Source organism: Pleurodeles waltl, chromosome 3_1 (genome assembly GCF_031143425.1).
Source record: "Pleurodeles waltl isolate 20211129_DDA chromosome 3_1, aPleWal1.hap1.20221129, whole genome shotgun sequence".
NCBI lineage: Eukaryota > Metazoa > Chordata > Amphibia > Caudata > Salamandridae > Pleurodeles > Pleurodeles waltl.
Window position 1 is genome coordinate 1008662194 of NC_090440.1, and position 20954 is coordinate 1008683147.

The 20954-nt window shown below is 46.0% G+C and overlaps 1 protein-coding gene across 1 annotated transcript in view; it reads left to right on the forward strand.

Moving 5' to 3' along the window:
- The window catches only part of TBR1 (T-box brain transcription factor 1), a 63449-nt gene that overhangs the window by 1441 nt on the left and 41054 nt on the right, over positions 1 to 20954 (forward strand). Inside the window, exons 2-5 of the mRNA XM_069224239.1 lie at positions 1948 to 2102; positions 2328 to 2449; positions 5376 to 5534; positions 9684 to 9745. Coding sequence (XP_069080340.1) covers positions 1948 to 2102; positions 2328 to 2449; positions 5376 to 5534; positions 9684 to 9745 — 498 coding nt within the window. The remainder of the gene's footprint in view (positions 1 to 1947; positions 2103 to 2327; positions 2450 to 5375; positions 5535 to 9683; positions 9746 to 20954) is intronic.

Below are 20954 nucleotides of genomic sequence, written 5' to 3' on the forward strand. Positions count from 1 at the left end.
GCAGGAGAGTGTTTCGGGCCGGAAGAGTAGAGCCCCGTTCCGGGCAGGGTTGGCTAGCAGGGACAAGGGCCAGTGGGATCTCAGGGAGGAGGTGAGTGAGGCAGTGGGCCGGACTGTAGGCAGTGTTGGTGAGCGGGACGGGAGCTCGGAGGATGCAGGAAGTCTACCTCACCTCTCCGTCCCCGCACATTGACGTCTCCTCCACCATCAACTTTCCCTTCTATCTTACCGGCCTATAACATTTGTACAAATATAGTGCACACAAGTATTTTATTTCTTGAGTAATTTCATTTATACAGCACATTATAATTTCTGCTATTTTTATAAACGCATTGCACAGAGCAAGCGAAGGATCTCGCTGGTGAGCTTTAGAGGTAGTTATTTGAAGGAAACAGAGGAATATTTCTTACGAATAGAGGAGTAAATTTCATACTTCTTCTGAAACCAGAAAACCAAAAGTCATTTCACGAGTGTTGCCTATCCAACTGGGGACTATTTTGTTTGCCATTTCAATAACACGCGTGTCAACAAACCTTATGGACTGCCCTTATGTAGAAATCTTTTTTGCAGGGATAATTGTGTTTGTGTTTATTTTATCTCCTTTTCTGCTGTTTTTTTTTTAATCTGACAAACAGATTGTCTCATTTTTGTCTCTGCGCGAGGAACATTTTCTAAACATGAGATATCTGGGAGCAGGCATGACAGAACTCGAAACAAAACCAGCGAGGTCAAAAATGTTCATATCAGCCGCAACCGAATTCAGCCATGCCATTGAGTGGAGAGCGCGAACCTGACGTTCGCAAGGGATTTGGAGGAAGTCTTCTGTCTCCAAAGCAGGGTATCACGCTGCCCACCGGGGGAATGTCAGGGTGCACGAATGGTCAGTCTAGCCCTCTTCAGGATTCCAAGCAAGCGCCGACTGGACTTGAGGGCGGAACCGGTGCCTGCCCGGTTCGCGCGGTTCTCGCTAGATTCGGTTCTGTTGCATCGAGACTCCTCTGCGTGGATTCTCGGCCTGGCTCCAGCTCGGAATTCGCTGTCTTTGGGCTACGCGCCTTGTGGAAGGTGCGAAGTCGGGCACTGGGACTCTGACTTCTTAGAACATATGTTGTGGGTCAATTATTGGACCAGTTCACGGATTCGACCTGGAAACTTTATATTTTTTAATTTGCAAAAGTGAGTCGAGTGGTCTTTATTTGGCACTGATTTCGCGAGCATTACTAACGCCACTGGCATGCACGCAGTCTCAATTTGAACTCAGTAGGGGTAAACCAGCTACAACCAGGGTCAATAAAACATTTTTGATGATTTGCAGGAGTCGAGGTGTACTTTGACTGCTGAGGCTAGAGGAGACGGGAGGATGACCTCAATAGGAGAATCCCTCCCTTCCTGTGTGCAGGTGATGGCCAGGACGCAGGGCAGCAATGGGCGCTTTTTATCAAGTTTTGTCTCCGCGGCACATCCGAGCTGTGCACTGGAGTCTCGTGCGGCGTGGGGGGACAGTTTGCTTTGGTCCACAGAGTTCTTTCAGAGGGTTTAACGTATGCCCTTTCGCTCACTCTCTGTGCGTGCCCTTGGCAACGGACAAAAGAAGGGTATATTTTTATTTTATTGGGATAATGCCGATCCTTGCATCGGGGGCATTTAAAGATGCACAAATAAATAAAAGGGTAGATGAACGTCCGTGATCCAAAATGTAGGGTATCTCTCTGAGGTACGGGAAATAAAGTTTGGATGGCTGCTCCTTGAACCAGCTCATTTTAAATACACGGTCTTCTTTTCAGAATCCGACATCTTGACTATAACATTGTCTAGCGCATTTCATGAGTTGACATTCTGAGGAACATTCTGTTTTTTACGCAAGAGTATAACATCGAAATACTTCTATTGTCTAATGGTTCTGTGTTTTTTCTTTATTAATTTCTGTATTTTATATTTTCTTCGCAGGCGCATGTTCCCATTTTTGAGCTTCAACATCTCGGGCCTGGACCCCACGGCTCACTACAACATCTTCGTGGACGTGATCCTGGCAGACCCGAACCACTGGAGGTTTCAGGGCGGGAAGTGGGTTCCTTGCGGCAAAGCGGACACCAATGTTCAAGGCAAGTGCCTCTAATTAACACCTTCCCCTCGCACCTACCAAGGTGAGAAGCATTAATTGAGGCCTTTCTGGGCCGGCCTGGCTGCCTTTTCTTCTCCAGCGACACCCGACAGATGATGTGAAACGGGGAGAGCAGAGCTGCTGCAAAACAGATTTTAATGAAAGGCCGAGGCGTCCTGGGAATCGCGCCCGCAGCCGCCTCACGGACTGTCTCTTTCTCTTCCAGGGAACCGGGTGTATATGCACCCCGACTCACCCAACACCGGGGCCCACTGGATGAGGCAGGAGATCTCCTTCGGGAAGCTCAAGCTGACCAACAACAAGGGGGCGTCGAACAACAACGGGCAGGTGAGTGAGAGCGCGCAGCCTGCACTAGCGCAGCAGAGTCAAGGCGCTACCCTTCGCAAGAATGAACAGAATCCAGCAGCACTCGACCCGGTCAAATTAACCCATTTTAATGAATTAAAAAGCGGCGTGATATTAACGACGGTCGATTTTAACAAAATGCAAATTCATAGTACATTACAGGGAAAGGTAATTTATATCCTCTGCTAAGGATGTCCCAGCGTATCATAAATAATAATACGCCTCATGGCAAGTGCAGAACACCCGAACTTGTTCGGATTTCATTTAATTTAAATATGCGCCTCTCCTGTTCCAACTGTCAGCCGTGCTGAAACGGTTCTTTCAGTAGCCGTCGCTATGACATGGGTGTAGCTACCACTGGTGCCACAGTGGCCCAGAGCCCCGAGGGTACCACTGAACCGTTATAATTGCTGCATATTTTTACATCAAAAGCAGTCAGAAGGTCTATCTATTTTCCTTGCAGCAGGGCCCTTGGCATCCTCGCTACGCTACTGACTTTGATTCTGTATTTGAACTGTCCGGGAAGCTCAGGCTTTACCTGTCATGACTCACGTCCCCAAATCACCTCTATCCACGGTGCCTTGCATACACTTTCACGGTATTTCCATTCACTGTCCGCGGTGCTGAACATTCACTTTCCCAGTAGGTGGCTCAGCGCCTGTGCATTCGCTGTCAGTTGCGCGGAATCTACACTTAATGAACCCTCTGCTCCGATTCCTTCCTCGTGCCCTTGACTCTGCACTTGTCTGTGACTCTGAAGCGGCACTTTCAGTGACCGTGGAACTGAGCCTGCATCCCACTTTCCACGATGATGAAAAGACGAGTTCACTGCTTGTTTTTCTGAGTCTTTAATTTCAATGTCGTGGATCTGATTGTGCGCGGAACCACCACTCTAGTGGATCTTGGTACCGTACTTTAACTTTCACTTACTGTGGTGCCTAACCCTTACTTTAAAAGCCTGTGGTACATAACTTAAACTTTCAGTGCCCGAGGCGAGAGTCTAGCCCCTTAGCTGTCCGTGGTGCTGAACATGCACTTCAGCTGTCCATGGTGCTGAACGTCCACTTCAGCTGTCCGTGGTGCTGCACCTGCACTTAAGCTGTCCGTCTTGGTTATTGAACAAGCACGTTCATGGCCTGGCCTTGAATGTATTGCTTCCTGAGCCTAATGCTGCACTTTTCATCCTTGGGGCTGTCCTTTCCACCCCTCTTGAAACTGACGCCGCCTTTGCACTTCCTTCTCAGGTGCCTGTGTGGTTGCACTAGCCCCTCTCCTGGGTCTGTGGGTGGAATTGTACCCCCCAGTGCACGCTCTTCGCTCTCCTCAATTTCTGCAATCTTCGTGGTTGCTCCTCGCGCCCAGTGATGGCGATGAAGCCTCTCTGCTGTACACGGCGCTGTACGCTCCCTCTACTCTTGATGCTGGGTCGGGTACGCGCCCTTCCCTTGTCTTCTACAAGCTGTTATCGCTTCCTGTCCCTAGCACTGTCCTTTCGCACGGTCTCTGGCGCTGCGAGTGTCGTTTCCTTGGTCCTGTCCCTCCTGCTACCTTTGGCGCTATATTTCACACTGTCCCCGCCGTTTTGATTGGTGCTGTTTCTAATGCTGTCATTGTACTGTCTGTGGTACTGCCTGCCGCGTTACAGTTAGTACTGTTTCTGGTGTCCTGTCTGGTGCCGTCTTTGGTGCTGTCGCTGATGCTACAGTCGTTGTTGCCTGCAGTGTTGTGCGTGACGTTGTCCCTCCTGGGCTCTGTCTGTGGTGCTTTGAGTGGATCTGTCTCTCGTATTGACAGCGGTGCTGTTCGTGTTGCCAGCAGCGCTGTCCTTCTCCGTGCAGATGCTGCTGCTGTGCAGTTCCTGGTGTCCACTTCGTTTTTTTTCTCTGGTATCTACATGGCGCTTCCCTTGGTGCTGACCCGTGTGCCGCTGCTGTCCGTGGTGCTGTCTCTGTGTTACAAGTGGTGCTGCCTGTGGTGCTGTCTCTGGAGTTACAAGTGATGCTGTCTGCTGTGCTTTCCCCAGTGATACACGTGGTGCTGTCTGTGGTGCTGTACCCGTTGTTACAAGTGATGCTGTCTGTGGCGCTGTCTCCGGTGTCACAAGTGAATCTATCTGTGGTGTTACAAATGGTGCTGCCTGTGGTGTTGACCCCGGTGTTACAAGTGGTGCTGTCTGTGGTGTTACAAGCGGTGCTGTCTGTGGGGCTGTATCCGGTGTTACAAGTTGTGCTCTCTGTGATGCATTCCACGGTGTTACAAGTGGTGTTGTCTGTGGTGCTGTCTCCAGTACTACAAGGGATGCTGTCTGTGGTTACAAGTGGTGCTGTCCATGGTATTGTCTGGGGTTCTGACCCTGTGTTAAAATTGGTGTTCTGTGTGAGCCTCTCTCTCAGCTGATGCTGTCTGTGGTGCTGTGCGTGGCGCGGTCTGTTGTGGTGTAGTGGGTGCTCTCTGTAGTGCTGTGCGTGGTGGTCTCCCTCGTGCTGTTAGTGGTGCTGTCTGTGGTTTTTTTCACGGTACTGCTCTATTTTGCTCTGCCTGGAACTACAACCGGTGCATACAGTTGGTTTGTCCGCGGTGCTGTTTATGGTACAATCCCACGTGCTACAACTGGCGATGTGTGTGGTTCTCTCTGTGGAGCTCCGTTTTGGCGCTGGGCCTGTTGCTTCGAGTGGTGCTGTCTAGGTGTTGTCAGAGGCGCTACCTTTCTCTGAGCAGATGCTGAGTGGTGGAGCTCCTTGGAGGCCCTACCGTCCTTTCTTTGTTCTTTGCTTGTCTCTACAAAGCCTGTCCGTGGTGCTGTCCTTGATGAAGGTCTTGTGTGATCTTGTCTTGTACCTGACGCACGTCTTTGCCTGATATACGTGCTCTCCTCTCTCCTTCTCTGTCCCCCCCGGTGCTTCTCCAGATGGTGGTCCTGCAGTCCCTGCACAAGTACCAGCCCCGGCTGCACGTGGTGGAGGTGAACGAGGACGGCACGGAAGACACGAGCCAGCCCGGCCGTGTACAGACCTTCACCTTCCCCGAGACGCAGTTTATCGCCGTCACCGCCTACCAGAACACCGACGTAAGGACCGCGCCCCGCGCACCCTGCCCCCGTCTCTGCGCTGCTAGCGCCCACGCCCCTGCACCCACAGGCCCCTGGGCAGAGTGCGGCACCCCGTCCAACAGCTCCCACAGGCTGCTAGGCACAGAGAGGCACCCCGACCCCTGCACCCATAGGGCGCTTGGCACAGAGATGCACCATGGGCCCGCACCCACAGAGATGCTCCCAGGCCAATAGCTCCAACAGTCCGCTGGGCACGGAGAGGCACCCCGGCCAACAACACCTACAGCCTGCTGGGCAAAGTGAGGCGCCCCTGCACCCATAGGCAGCTGGGCAGAGAAAGACACCCCAGCCAAAAGCACCCAAAGTCCGCTGAACGCAGCTAGGCCCAGAAAGGCACCTCGGCCAACAGCACCCACAGTCCGCTGAGCGCAGCTTGGCACTCCAGCCTCCTACACTCACAGGCTCCATGGCACAGAAAGGAACCCCGGCCAACAGTGCGGCAACGCGGCCCCTGCACCCACAGGCCGCAAAGCAGGAGGGGCATTCAGGCCAGCAGCGCCCAGAGCTCGCGGACCAGGAGTAGCACCCTAGCCACCAGCATCCACAGCCCACTGACCACGGGGGACACCCCAACCAACAGCACCCACAGCCCACTGACCACGGGGGACACCCCAACCAACAGCACCCACAGCCCACTGAGCCGGGGGGAGGGAGCACCTCAACCAACAGCAACCACAGCTCACTAAACACAGTGAAGGACCGCGTCCACAGGACCCAGAGCCTACAGACGTAGGGGTACACCAGCCAACAGCGCCCACAGCCCACTGACCACGGGGGAGGGGGAAGGTTTAATCAACAGCACCCACGCCCGCTGAGCACAGTGACGCACCCTGGCCAACAGCATCCACGCAGCCTACAAGGGGGGTGGGGGAGGGGGCACACCAGCTAGCAGCGCCCAGCCCAATGACCCCGGGGCGGGAGCATCCTAGTCAACAGCACACACAGCCCACGGAGCACGGGGAGGGGCACCCCAGCCAACAGCACCCACAGCTCACGGAGCACGGGGAGGGGCACCCCAGCCGACAGCACCCACAGCCCACTGAGTCTTTGGAATGTCTGGGCGCTCACAGGCCGGTTATGTGACTGACCCTGCACCAACCTTGCAGACACTTCAGAGGCTCTGTTCAGCCTGTGAATTCGTTGAGTTCCAGATATGTGTGTGTGAGGAGGCACTGCCGCCATCACACATAATCTGTGCCCCCTGTTACACAGAAGATATTCCGCAGAAATCGTGCTTGGAAATATTCTGTTAAGGGTGGACCTACGAGCGAGGGATGCTGAAAACGTTTCAGGTGTTACCCCTTTCACCCACACCCTTTCCAATCTTCCGGGAACGGCTTTGTTAACGAGTCTCAGCCGTTTACGTAATGATATATATTTTTTAACACGATGAGGGACATCCCGAAGCGTGTCTGATGAAAAAACACGTGTACCGCCATCAGAGCCATTTTGGATCAGGCACAAAAACAAGATGTCTTAATATGGCTCCGGACTCTAAATATTGAATTCACCAACGCGTTGAGTGGCAGGCGCGTCTACTGCTCCTGGCAGGTCCAGCAGACGGCAGGCTTAAAAACCGAGCGCCACGGAGGCTGGTAGGAGCGACCAGAACAGGGCGCAGAGGAGCTACGACACTGTCAAGATAAGCCGAGCAGGGCCCTTCTAGGATCTATGGCACTACAGTGCGACCAGGAAAAGCCAGCTAGGCGCTATAATGCTGTTAACATAACCACAACAAGGTGCTTCTAGGATATACTCGTATTCAGTGCAACCAGAACAGGGGCGCTGAGGAGCTATCACACTGGCAAGATAAACTGAGCAGTGCCCCTATAGGACGCTACAGCGCGACTAGAAAATGCCAGCTAGGCGATATCATGCTGATAACACAACCACAGCAATGCGCTTATAGGAGCTACTCCTCTTCAGTGCAGCCAGAACAGGGGCGACGAGGAGCGATCACATAAACTAGCTAAACATAGTTTGTTTTAGGAGCTATTTCATCAGAGTGCGCCCAGAATAGACCTGCTTGGAGATATCATGTTGATCACACAACCACAACAAGATACGCCTGCAAGCTATCCCTCTATAGTGCAACCAGAACAGGGATTGCCAGGAGCGACCACCCTACAGTGTGACCAGCTGTTGCTAGCTTTCACAATGACTAGAGGGGTAGCCCCGGGAGAAACTACCACACTGACAACACAACTAGAAATGGAGCTGTGACGACCAAATCTCTCCACAGATCGACCAGAGTCGGGGGCTTCAAGCAGCTATTCCACTGAAAATACAACTAGAACTAGTGGGCACGAGGAGCTACTAACACAAGTAATATATCTAAAACAAGGCGCTACCAAGACCACACTGCATTGGAACCTGAAGCCTTCTAGGAGCTAGAGTACACAAGATACAACCAGACTAGGTCCGGAGATGATATGATGAATTAGCAGACGTCTAAGGACTGGAGGTTACCGAGACCAATTGCACATGCAGAGCAAATCGAGCAGGGGCTGCCAGAAGGTTTCACATCAGAGCACAACAGGCAAGGCACAATCACAACACACAAACAAAAAACAGAGAGAAAAGGAGGAAAACAAGAACGGGCTTCAAGCAAGTGCCACCCTGAGATGGTGTCATTCTCTATCGACAGTTTCAAATAACATTATGTGTAAAATGTGGCACCCGACATTCACAAAGATGATTGAAGAGACCGGTGCAAACTGTAGTGAGCCACCCGGCTCAGAAATTAGGCCCTTGACCGCACAACGTGCGCGCACGCAATCCTACGGCCGGACGTCACCCTAAGGTATATTTAAAGGGACCAAGACTTCCCGAAGCGCATCCCTACACCAGTGATTATATATATATCGCTGGCTCACAAACCAGACTTTTCACAACACAGGTGGTGGAAATGTTGGTGCAAAATTATACCAGCATATCTGGTCTCGCAGTGAAATCTAATCAGTGCAGGCACTGCAGGATTTGGGGTATCTTGGGGGTATTACGAAACATGGTGCTTCGAGGAGCTTCTGTTCCCACTTGCACTGTTTGTTACAGTGATTGTGCCGGACAGGTCTCCAGCGCCGATGCCTTTGATAGAAAACCCAACGGAATGATAAAACGCTTCAAGAATTTATAAATACTCCAGTCACGTTTACAGTAACAGTAACAGTTCCATTAATATGCACAGCCATCCGTTTTAATTTTGTGACTTTAACTGATATACGCCTGAGGAACTGAGCTGTACTTTCACTCCACAGTGTAAATAAATAATATTGGTAAAAAAAAAAAAAAAACTCCCCCAACCAGCATCCGTTGTTTCCAAAGCGGGCGCAGAAGCCTCGGCAGCTCCTTGTCTTCAGATATTCCATCGCCCGGGTTTTGTTTAACGTTTTCAAATGTTTCCGAACTGACTGGAAAGCTCCGTGTTTGCGAATCCATTATTACCTTGTGCCGAATTGAACCTCAAACCTCGAAGGGGTACTATATAGGGTACTAATTCGCATATCATTCATTCCTGTACGTTGGTTCTATTCAACCCCTAACCCGTGATGCGCGGGAGTGGCGTCAGCCCATGACGATTACTACTGATTATTAGAAAAAAGCCACCAATGTTATTGCTGGTGTCAACGGATGATGTATATGTATATTTATATATAGGCAGAATGTCAGGTGCATTTATAAGCATTGTTGAGCATAGTACAGGGAGGGGCCAGGTTTCACGACAGTAACATATTGGGCCTAATTTATTTTCGCTGCTCGGGTGTGTGTGCTCGCACGCATTCAATGAAAAATATACATTAATTTGAATGGAAACAGTATTGCACCATCTTCACACAGACAAAAATACGTAATAGATAGATAGATAGATAGATAGATAGATAGATAGATAGATAGATAGATAGATAGATGTCGTGTCTGTTTCTCTTGTAATATTATGTAGGAATCCGAAAATAAAATATAAAAAACGCGTGGCTTTACATATATACAAACACACGAACTTGTTTTTTTCTTTATGTGGATTACTCGGTGATTTAATTGCATTCACAACTCGAAGTTAAGCAGCCATATTTAGAGGGTATATTGACATGTCCTTTTTTTCTTTTGCAGATTACACAACTGAAAATCGATCACAACCCGTTTGCAAAAGGATTCAGGGACAACTACGACACGTAAGTAAAATGAAAACGAGAACTCAGAAACACGTGCCCAGTGTTCAAATAATTTCCAAATAAAAACCCGCATTTGTGAATTAGTGCAGGTGTTTTTGTTGGCTTTGATCGGGATGGGCGGTGAGGACCGAGTCACATCTAATTTTACAATGCCCATTAGTAAGTTAGGCTAGTCTTCTGAAGATGCTTTGACACTGAAAGCTGCAGCTTAACTTCACACCGACATTCCATCTGTGGTATTCAAGTTGGTTGAGAAATCGAAGGTTTGGTTTCTGTGCTGCCTTGTACTTTTCCCAGCCCACCCTTTATTATTTCGGTAAACACAGTTGCTGCTATTTAAAAAAGCAGCATTTTATAGTGGTCGGGCGTTTTTTTTTAGATCAAAGGGGTCTTTCCTGCGATAATTACCGCAGCGGATAATGACGCGGAAATAAATCGACGGATTACCAGTATAGCGCCCAGTCAGAGGCGCTCAGGCAGTGGCGAGATGCGCCTGGCTCTCTTTGAAAGTCCACTCTCCACAAGCGGGCTGAGCTCAGGCGGATTCAAATTCAATAACAGCCTAATAAAAACATTCCTCTTTCCCTGCTGCAGTGGGGCGGGGTGCAGCTGTTTTACCTTCTTTAATGGAGGCAATTAGAAGCGACAAACACATATTGTTTTCGAGTGCGAAGCGTGCTCGGGTGGTCACCGGGACATTTATTAATTGGCCCCACCGACCAGCGGAAAGCCCGGGGGTCCGGCTCACGTTTCTTGGTGTTGTGTTGTCCTCTTAGGCTAGGGGCCCCGGAGGGGCGCTCAGCGGAGCCTCCCAGGTGTCTTTTACGCACTTGCCCATTAGGGCGAGAAATTCAAAGCAGGTGTAATCAAGTGACTCGTGGAAGGGCACCGTGTCCCCGCTCACTGGGTGTGGTACCAGCCACACACTGACCGTGGCAGCCCAGGGCAGGGCTGCGTTTGAAACAAGCACACATTGCAGGACTGCGCAAAACCCAGAAACTACACCCTGAAAGCTCCCTCTCTCTGTTTTTAATGGATCAAAAGGGATTTTTTAAAATCATACAACATATGTGTCGCTGTTGATTTTGGATCTAGTGTAGTTTGTGTGCGTGTGTATGTGGTGTTTAGAAGAAAACAATGCTAAAAAGCCCGTATTTCACTAGGAACACGCGGAACATAAAATATGGAAAAACAATTCCTAGGTTTCATCATCATAAAGTCAGCATAAAATCTGTCCACACAACGTTACTGAGGCCGCTTTATAATGGGTATTCTATTCCATTCTCAGCAGTGCCCATTATTAGCCTAACACGAAAAGAAGACCTTTAAATATGTCTCCTGTCGCCAGACAGAATACGTACCTTTGTTTTTTTAAGAATGTGCCCTGGATTTTTTCTCTCGCTCAGAACAAAGCTTTTTGTTTTCAAAAGTCATTTTTTAAAGCTAACTTCCACAAAATAAACAACCTACGGTATATATAAATGTTATATAATACTTATTTTAGTAAGGCCCCATTTTGCTATCTGTCGCTTCTGATGTTAAAAAACACATAGGCCCATATTTATACTTTTTTAGAACCGCATTTGCGCCGCTTTTTTACGCAAAAACGGAGCAAACTTACAAAATACAATTGTATTTTGTAGGTTTGCGCCGCTTTTGCGTCCGAAAATGACGGTAATGCTGCGCAAAAAAGTATAAATCAGGGCCTTGGTATTTGGTATCATGGTTTACAATGTCATCATCCCCCGTCAAAGGCACTATAGAACAGTATTTCACGGATGCTTATTAGGTAGCCTTTAGGCATTTAAAAAAAAAAAAACATCGAATAAATGTATTGCTCGTAAGTCGAGCCTTACAAAATACAATTCCATTTACTTGGAGCAATATACATGCAAATAAAAAATAAGACCCGAAATAAAATACATTTATGTATATAAAATATTATTACATGATGGGAATCCTTTGTAGGAGAGGATGCTACAACATGGAAATAAAAAAGTCGCCTAGTGATAAGAGATTTCTGAAATCTGTAAATGTCATCTTAACCTAGAGACAACAGTACATATATATATATATATATATATAAATATACATATATATACATATATATATATATATAGAGAGAGAGAGAGAGAGAGAGAGAGAAAGGCACACATGCACAAACTCTCTCTCTCTCTTTTCTTTGTTCCTTGTAGTAAAAGGCTGTGGTTTCACAGATTATGTAATGTAAATAACATAAAAGGTGAAGGTTAGAATCGTCTATTATTGACCTTTGGCACATTTTTTATTTTATTTACATGTCTCCGCATCCTCTCATTGTAAATAAGGAAATGAACTACAGGATTCCCATTAGGTAATATTAGGTAATATATATATATATATATATGTTTGATAAAATACATTGATTTATGTTATTCCGTATGTTGTTTTTACTTTGCATTATATAGATACTACGATTGATTCTCTGTAGTAAAACGATTAGAATTTTTTTTAAATGTATCTGAAAATGATAAAACGATTTACTTTTTTCAACTGATGTTTTAGTCAATTAATGATTATGCCAGTTGACTTTACTGTCGGATTCTGATTGAACAGTTGGGATCGATCGTATTTTGGTTCTCTGTTGGAGAAGAGAAACTGATTAATTTAGTTTGCTTGTTCAATCCCGAATGGTTGTTTTCAAACTTCACAGTGTTTATTGACTGAAGCTGAGTGAGTACAGGCCTTCACTAGTTGGTTGCCTTTTGTGTTTGTAAAGGGAACAGAAAATAGTCACTGATGTTAGGCGCTATACGGGATTTTTTTTAAAGATCTTTGGCTGTTTGGGAAGTATATTATGTCAGCAGGGGTGATGGGCTTGAAGCAGCTCGTTTCCTCTGTTCAGTGATCATCTTAAAACGTGCTCCCTAAGCCAGGAGGTTTGCATTTTACTTACCTCCCGTGTTTAAAAAGGAGGTTGAACCAACTAAGTTGGCGAGCTCTGCGAGTTTTTGATTTATTATTGAAATATAATTAATTAGTGAGAAGAAAATCAGAAGCTGGTCTGAGATATTGTAGTTTTCTCGTTGTGCTGAAATGCACAATTCAGGGAATAACACCGTAACCTTGGATTATGGGTTGTGAGAACACTGTTGTTTGGGTAATAATAAAAACGCGCGCGCCCAATGATGGATTGACAGACTGTCCTACTTAGATGTTTATTGTCTCTTTCTTATTGTTCTTGGATTATGAAATTTAAGATGGTAGTTCCTGTTTTGCATCAAAGAAGACTTCGCAAAACACAGAGTTGCACTGTGTGTGCTGGCCGTTGTGGGTTACAGAGAGGACGTACTTTCAAAAATAAAGTAAAACAAATCTCAAGTTGCAGAAAATCTGTTTCCTGAAAATGATGTTTTCTGTACTTGACCCGCCCTATTTGCAGATGAGTGATAATGGGTGGAGACAGCGACTCACGCAACTGCTTGCTCTAAGGGTATGAACACGAGGCAGTGAAGGGGTAAAGAGTGTTTTTCACCGGTGCTCATCGCTGTACGTCCGCTCCACCGATGGACCACGCTCCACATGCCCACGCCACATAACCAGCCCGCACACCACATGCCCAGAGCTTCCTCCTCCGTGCCGAAGCACACTTCAGATGGCCAGACCCCACGCATCGACAACCCGCTGCATTCCGCATCACACACATATGCTAGGACCGCACTTCACATGTCCAGAGCCTGCTCTTCAGAACCAGAACACCCTTCGCAGGTTCAGCTCACACTTCACATGATGAGAGGTTTCTCTTCACAACCGGGTCACAGCTCACAAGGCCAGACCTCCGGCGCTCTGCATGCCTACCTCACTCACATGTCAAGACCACACACCATACACTCGGGTAACACTGCTCCACACTTCATATACACAGGTACCACTTCATACGACTGGATCACACTGCACGCCACATGCCGAGCCTGCACTCCATATGAGGGGAGCACACTACAACCCAACCCATACGCTTCTCATAGCGAGTTTACTCCCCACATAACTAGAACACGTGTTGCACGACCAGACCTCACACAATTGGACGAGGATGCATCCCATAAGCTCACACCACTCTCCACGTGACAGTTTACAGACCCTGACAACAGTCTGCGGAAACACATGAAACTTCAAATCTAAAATGCAGTTATGCCCAGCCCACACTCCTCATGTCTCAATCACACTTCTAAAGCCCAGATCACAGTACAACTGACAACACTACATGCAAATGGGGCAGTCCACATATGTAGATCTTACACGTGCTCAGTGACTCTTGGCAGGGTTATATCGGGATCGACAGGTTCGGGCCACACACTACACTCCGAAAACACACTTCACATGCCAAGATCACAGGCTTCATGCCAGATCTCACTCGTTAGCATTCCATGTTCCCCATGTATAGATCACACTTCACACGTTCTGACGACACTCCACGTGCCAGAGTTCACTTGGCATACTGATACCACACTAGGCAATCCAAATGCACAGTAAACATACTATTATGCCCGAACGATGCTTTACATCTCCAAAACATACACCTCAACACTCCAGCACTTTCATTATCTCCAGAATCCTCTGCTCATTCTTAGATCTCCATTCACACGCCCAGAACTAAGTTAACATACGGATACGCCACTGCTCATTCTGATACAGCACCCCATTTCACAATTCACACTCCTCCTGTTGAAACATTTCTCCATAAATATTTCACATACATTCTACATGCCTAATACGTTTAAGTAAAGAGAGCTTTTCAGGTACACATACTTCATGCCCATAAAGCACGCCGCGTGCACAGACCACACACTACATGCGAAACCCACAATCCATAGAGCCAGATAATATAGCCATCTGAGTACACAGTTTTGACATCACACGCAACACGCCTGTACCACAATCCACCTAACACATGCATACTCCACAGGTTGAACCACCCTACACAAATCAAAAAGGAAACTCCATGTGCTGAGATATGTCCGGATTTAAACCACATGAACAGATTATTTACCCATGTCTTTTCTACATGTCAAATACACAAACTGCTGTCCATATACACATTGGCAGGGAAAATCCCCAGTCTGGGTCCCTCCTCCCTCCAGCTCAAACAGGTAAATGACAAATTCAGTTTTCCAGTTTATTGTGGGTACCCAATGGACATGTTTGTTCTACTTCATAAACATAACATAAATTCAACATTATGTCAGTATAATTTTTTTTTCTAATTTCACATTGCAGTATCGTTGCCCAACCCACACACCCATCTAACACTTGGCAACTGTCTATGGATAAAAACACGCCGCATATACATTTGTTTTCATCTTTCGTTCCCTGAAGGATATCATAGCGCTCAGGTTGAATTCCCTTCATTCTACCCAGACCATACAAGTGAAACCACCTGCATTCCTGATGGGCTGTCCGCTATCTCCGAACCACTGTGAACCCACACCTCCAACACCAGGCTATGTTGTGAGACCAGGGGCAACAGCCACATGCCCTACACCAGTGAACCGTGAGCCCATAGCCCCAACCCAGTGCAAAATGAAGATTGTCACATACCATCTCAGTGCTCCCCCATACAGAAAATTACAATAGTGTATCTGTCCTTGAGAGTTATTTTCGGATGTGTGCCACAGTCATGCCACCAGGGTAATGATATCCTTTGGCCTTTCCCTCTGTCCATCAACGAAGCAGCAAATTCCCAGATGTTAACCTACATGTGGTATCTGACAAATCCATCCCGTTACCTCCAGGAGGAAACACAACCCTTTACAATTACACCTTTACCTTAGCTCAGTACTATGAGTAACCCATGTGCTCAGGAAGACAGAAAAAAGTACACCCAGTGAACCCTAGCAGAAAGGACAACGCTTTTCAAAATAAATCTGCCTACATTTGCATCTTGGGGCAGGACTCAGAGGAAACATTATACCACGACTACGCTGTATCCAGATAGATTAACCTGGAATATCCAAGGACTCCCAAGAGGATGGCCTTGCGGAAAGAAGATAGTGGCCATCAGCTCCAATGTGAGGTCCTCCTGGCACCAAGGGACCTCCAACAAAGGGCAGCTGTAAGGAGCCAAATTTAGGAGCAAAGGCATGCTACTATGTCAACCCACAGCAGCCTTGCTTCCAATTACCCTACCGAAGTCTGGTCCTGCCATCATGATGGCCACTATAGAGGGGGCAGTAGAGTGGGCCTGGACCAAATACCTTGCCCCTGGCCATTTCAATAGCATGAGCAGACATGATGCAACATTTGCGGACACCTCTTGTGGTCACCCATGGTACGAGAAGCCTCGGCAGTCAGATGCCCAGAAATCCACCCATTCTGAAGCACTCACAGCCTGCTCCACTTCTCAACAGTTATGAGAGCAGCAGAGGGACCAGGACCCATGGGTGCTCTGCTTAGACTTCATTGCACATGCCTGGAGCACCCACCATGTGCTCAAACATTGTGCTGGAAAGTAGGGAAATTTCACCGAACCCGGGTTCTGGCAGCTATTTCTGGCCAGATCTGCAATCTCGCCAACCCAGGGAAATATGTTGGATTTGTCCTGGTGTCAGGACACAATTCATCAACACTGGCATGTTGTCTTCATTCCATTCAGAGCAGTACTGTGCAGGCAGCAAGGGTCGTTTCTTATTTACACTCCAAGCTGGGCCAAACCCAAAGGGCTAATTTAAAACTATATCAGCCCTCCTCTTGTTTGAGTGGAATCTGGAGCCTAACACCTAGATGCCAAAGCAATGGAAGAAAACAACGGTGCACACAATGTTAGAAATGGTGATTTGGAGGCAGGCTTTTAACTTTGTTCAACTCCCTATGTAAGAAATGTGCGTCCACTGTCAGAATGTACGATTTATGGTCTGTATGCATAATTACACAAATATTGATGCACATGGCACCTGATATTTTTTATTCTATTCTTTTATAGTGCTACTCACCCCAGTGTAGTGTGTCATCACACACACAGGCACAATAAATCATACATGTGTGTAAATCAATGTACAGGAAATGTTAAATAAAACAATGAGAATTATAAGGTGTTGGAATCACATGCCATCCATGCTTTTAGACATAATATGCTAAGAGTGAATGGTCAGGAGAAACACAAAGTCAGGATATAAAAATTAATGCAATGGTTGTGGTTGACTGTACTAATAAGGCTGTATTCCTTCCCAAATGAACCCTTCATTGCAATGTTAGAATAATAACAGGTTGAGAAAAAATACAGTAAGGATCTGAGCCCATGACATGCAGCTGTTTTTTCATGCTGGTAATAGAAAACTGTGCTGTATTAGAGGGGATGCAATTTATGGATTGTAGTAGCAAAACGATGTATCTGTCAAAATCAGTAGCCCACTTACCTATCTAAACTAAAAAGCAAATCGGCGACCTGCATGTTACACAATCTAATTTGCAGCAGGCAGATTAGCCCTTTATGCTGTTTTATGAATCAAAACTGTGACTGAAAAAAACACAGAACCTTCCCACATCTGTGTTAAACACTAGAGTTATCTTGCCACTAGTATAATCCCCTCAAAACTGCTAAGCACACAATAATCTCTACAATTTTAAAATGAAAAATCTTTTTGATTTACTAGGTAATCTAGAACAGTTTTACTTTCACACATTCCCTTGTTGCCAATTTCTTTGCAGCAGATATTTTTTAAAGAAATGTATAAATACTCTACTTTACAAGCTCCACCCTTTGAGACTCCACCCCCTTTCCTCTGCAACACCTTGATCCGCCAATTGATAGGATCCCTTGGTACATTTTTTCCAATTCTACCACTGCTCAAACCACAAACCATGTCCGTAATAAAATTTGATATGCCCTTACACTATATTCAGTGTGTCAGTCCACCACACAACCTCACTCCACATATACAGGGGTGTGAGGGAAGCATTTGTACGTTTACACCGTTCACCAAAGTATAAAGAATGACTGCTAAACCAAAGTTTCATTGAGAACTAAAGAATCTACCTACTGTTGACTTTGTATATAATGTGATTTCAAATATCACAAATCATATTGAAATAGTTTTGAGCAACGTTTTTAACAAGTTCATCGTAAGTTTGCGATATTTCATTGTATGTATTTGTGACAGAATATTTTTCTGAACTCATTTTAAGCCATTTCAGATGTTCAAGTCAAGTCTGAGTAAATTATTATGTTTAAATCTCTTGTGGGAGTTCAGAGATAACGAGTTTCACCAGAGTCACAAAATATGTGGGACTCTGGGGCTTGGGGACATATTTTTTTTTATTCCTGCATAACTAGGTGGGCATTTAAGAACTTCAGAATTTGAGAAAGCCATTTTCCAGTCTCAGTTGTAGAGGTAGACCCTTCCATGTGGAATAACCATGACCTTGGAAAGATCAACCTTCTTATTTCCTTAATCTGAACAGTGAATTTTCAGCAGGCTTCAGTTGGCAGACATGCAGATTCTGGCCTGATGGTAAGGAGTAAACCGTTTTGCTAGGTTTTGAGAGGTTTATTCAAAGTAACACCTTATTGAATGAGGCAGAGAGTTATAAAGGTCCCTGTTTAATTTATTTAAAACCAGTGTAGGTAGTTCAGAGTAGGTGTGATGGGATTGTGTTATTTCAGCCCAAACGACAGATGAACAGCAGCGTTTTCATCCCTGTGGGATTTTGAGAGAACTGTTTAAGACAGGACAGTGTTTAGGCTATTAGAATACTCCAAGTGAGTCAATACCACATCAAGCATTAGAAGAGCAGTGTGACATAGCAGAATATGTAATATGGTGAATCACACAAAACTGCCCACCACTGCAGTACACTCCAAAAATGGTCTTGAACCCTAAGCATGAGGAATGTTGTTGTAATGTGATTGTGTAGAAATAACATTGAATACAGTTTGAATGAGAAATACAATAGCATGCTTTGTTTAACATATTTTACTGTTTGTATGATTTTACCAATGGATTAACACAATAGGTATAAAATATATAAGTTGAACTCGCGCATTTCCACCCACCAGTGTCAACAATACAGCATAAAGCCCAAGACTTTCCTATAGACATAAACTAACCTTATGGCAAAAGTGATCAAGTGGTAATAGTTACTAGTTTATCTTGCAACCCTTTGATTTCATTTACACATCTGGGCACCTGCACTATTATTTACACACCTATGTGACTCAGTGGAAGTTCTGTATACACAACCAGCATGCATACCTGTCAATCATCAAATGTGGATAGTCCCTGTTTATTTTCGTCGCTATCCCCAGCCCTACATCTCTGGAGCTGTTCACTTTTCATTCCATGACCCCACACCAACAGTCCCACTCAACACTATCTGATAAAATCACTTGGTCACCCAACAAGCAGGGCAGCAGGCAGATTTAGGCCAATATTTATACTTTTTTAGCGCTGCAATTGCGCTGCTTTTTGACGCAAAAGCAGTGCAAACTTACAAAAAACAATTGTAATTTGGAGGTTTGCGTCGCGTTTGTGTCAAAAAGCAGCGCAAATGCGGCGCTAAAAAAGTATAAATATGGGCCTTAATGTTACCATTTCAGCGGGGTTTGATGTATCATGGGGGAGTGGCCTCTCAAAGCCTTAAAGGAGAATAGATATACAGTTGCACCTCAGTGTACAGTTTTTGTCATTTGTACATCCATTGATTATAACACAACAATGCTCTATGAGCCTATTTTCTTAATTTGTTTTCATGTAATATTGCAAAGGGACATCCATCTCTCTCTCTCTCTCTCTTTCTGTTCTTTTGAAACATTTGTGCATATCTTTGTTTATGGGGTGTCTGACTTTTTCAGTTGAATGTCTAATAGAGGGTGTTTCTTGTCTCTGATTTATACACTTTTAGTACACCTTTCGCCACCCCTTTCTGTTGAATGAATGTGCATATGTGTAATGTATCTCACCGTGTGTACACAGTTTACTTACTTAATTGTCTGTCCTTTTTTAGATTGAGCCTAGATAACGCTTTTGCTGTTGCTTAGTGGCCTGTTGTGTATGCTTTGTGGGGTTCAACTCCTTCCAGTGATTTTTATTAGTCTTATGACAGTGTCCTTTAAAAATCCATGCTTGTTAATGGGCAACTCTTCCTCTTTGTCCCTTCTTTTTCTTTTCTGTGTCCTCCCACGGAGATCTATCCAAGAACTATATAAATACACTGCTCACCATTTTAAGATCTGTTCAGGGACTACTTTTAACTTTCATCTGGAACACTGGAGAGGAGTGCTCTTCCTTTCCAAGCTCTGCTAAAAATAGGGCTGGAAATCCTGCTTTCTTTGATCAGGGCTGCTGCAGAGTGGGGGAAGGTGGCGATTCTCACTCCTCACAATGCAGTAGGCAATTGTCTCACTGGTTACACTTTTGACAGAGTGGGATGTTACTCATCAACCTACGTCATTGTTGTCAGCGCATTACCACTTTCTCGGTACGTTGCAGGCATTGTGGTCCACGTGTATGAGGTAATTATTTATTTATTTAATGGGCTGCAGGCAGGACGGAATGTGCATGAGGCATTTATTTATTAAACAATATGGTGGTAAAGACGCAACCTTGGAGTGACACAAACGGGTACTAAAGTAAGAGCAAAGGGCTATGCCCCTTTACCCACAGATCACTACCCTATCCTTCAGCATCAGTTAACATGGTTTTCACTCGCTAAGTAAAAGACTACAGTTCCCGACATGCTGTGCTGCCACCAGACAGCCATGTGTACTTACATAACGAACCAGGACTAACCAGGAAACCACTGTTTCTTTGTACTATGATCCCTTGCTTGATTTGTGATTCCCTTCCACTTATGACAGACCTGCCAGAGAACAAAGCGGGGTAACCCAGCGCTCCCCTTAAGTGTTCTGTTCTGATGCTGTTTACCAAGGGTTCAGTGAGTAGCCCACATACCATATGCCGTATTGTAACTAAGCTGTCAGAGACGGAACAGCACATCTTGTAAATGATCTCTGCAGCACTTATCTGCAGGGCTTAGCAATGTGTGACAGAGCCCATGTTCATGCTAATGCCTTCAGTGCGGCTCCTCATAATCTGAGAGCAGTGTGCTCTCGATTTGAGGTGAACTGCACCAATGTGCACTTTTTATGCTACATGCATGTTTTCCTGTTCTTACTATAGACTGCGCACCCTCGCTGTTTCTTTTCAGTCTGTCTCTCATTATTCTCCTCCTCCCTCCT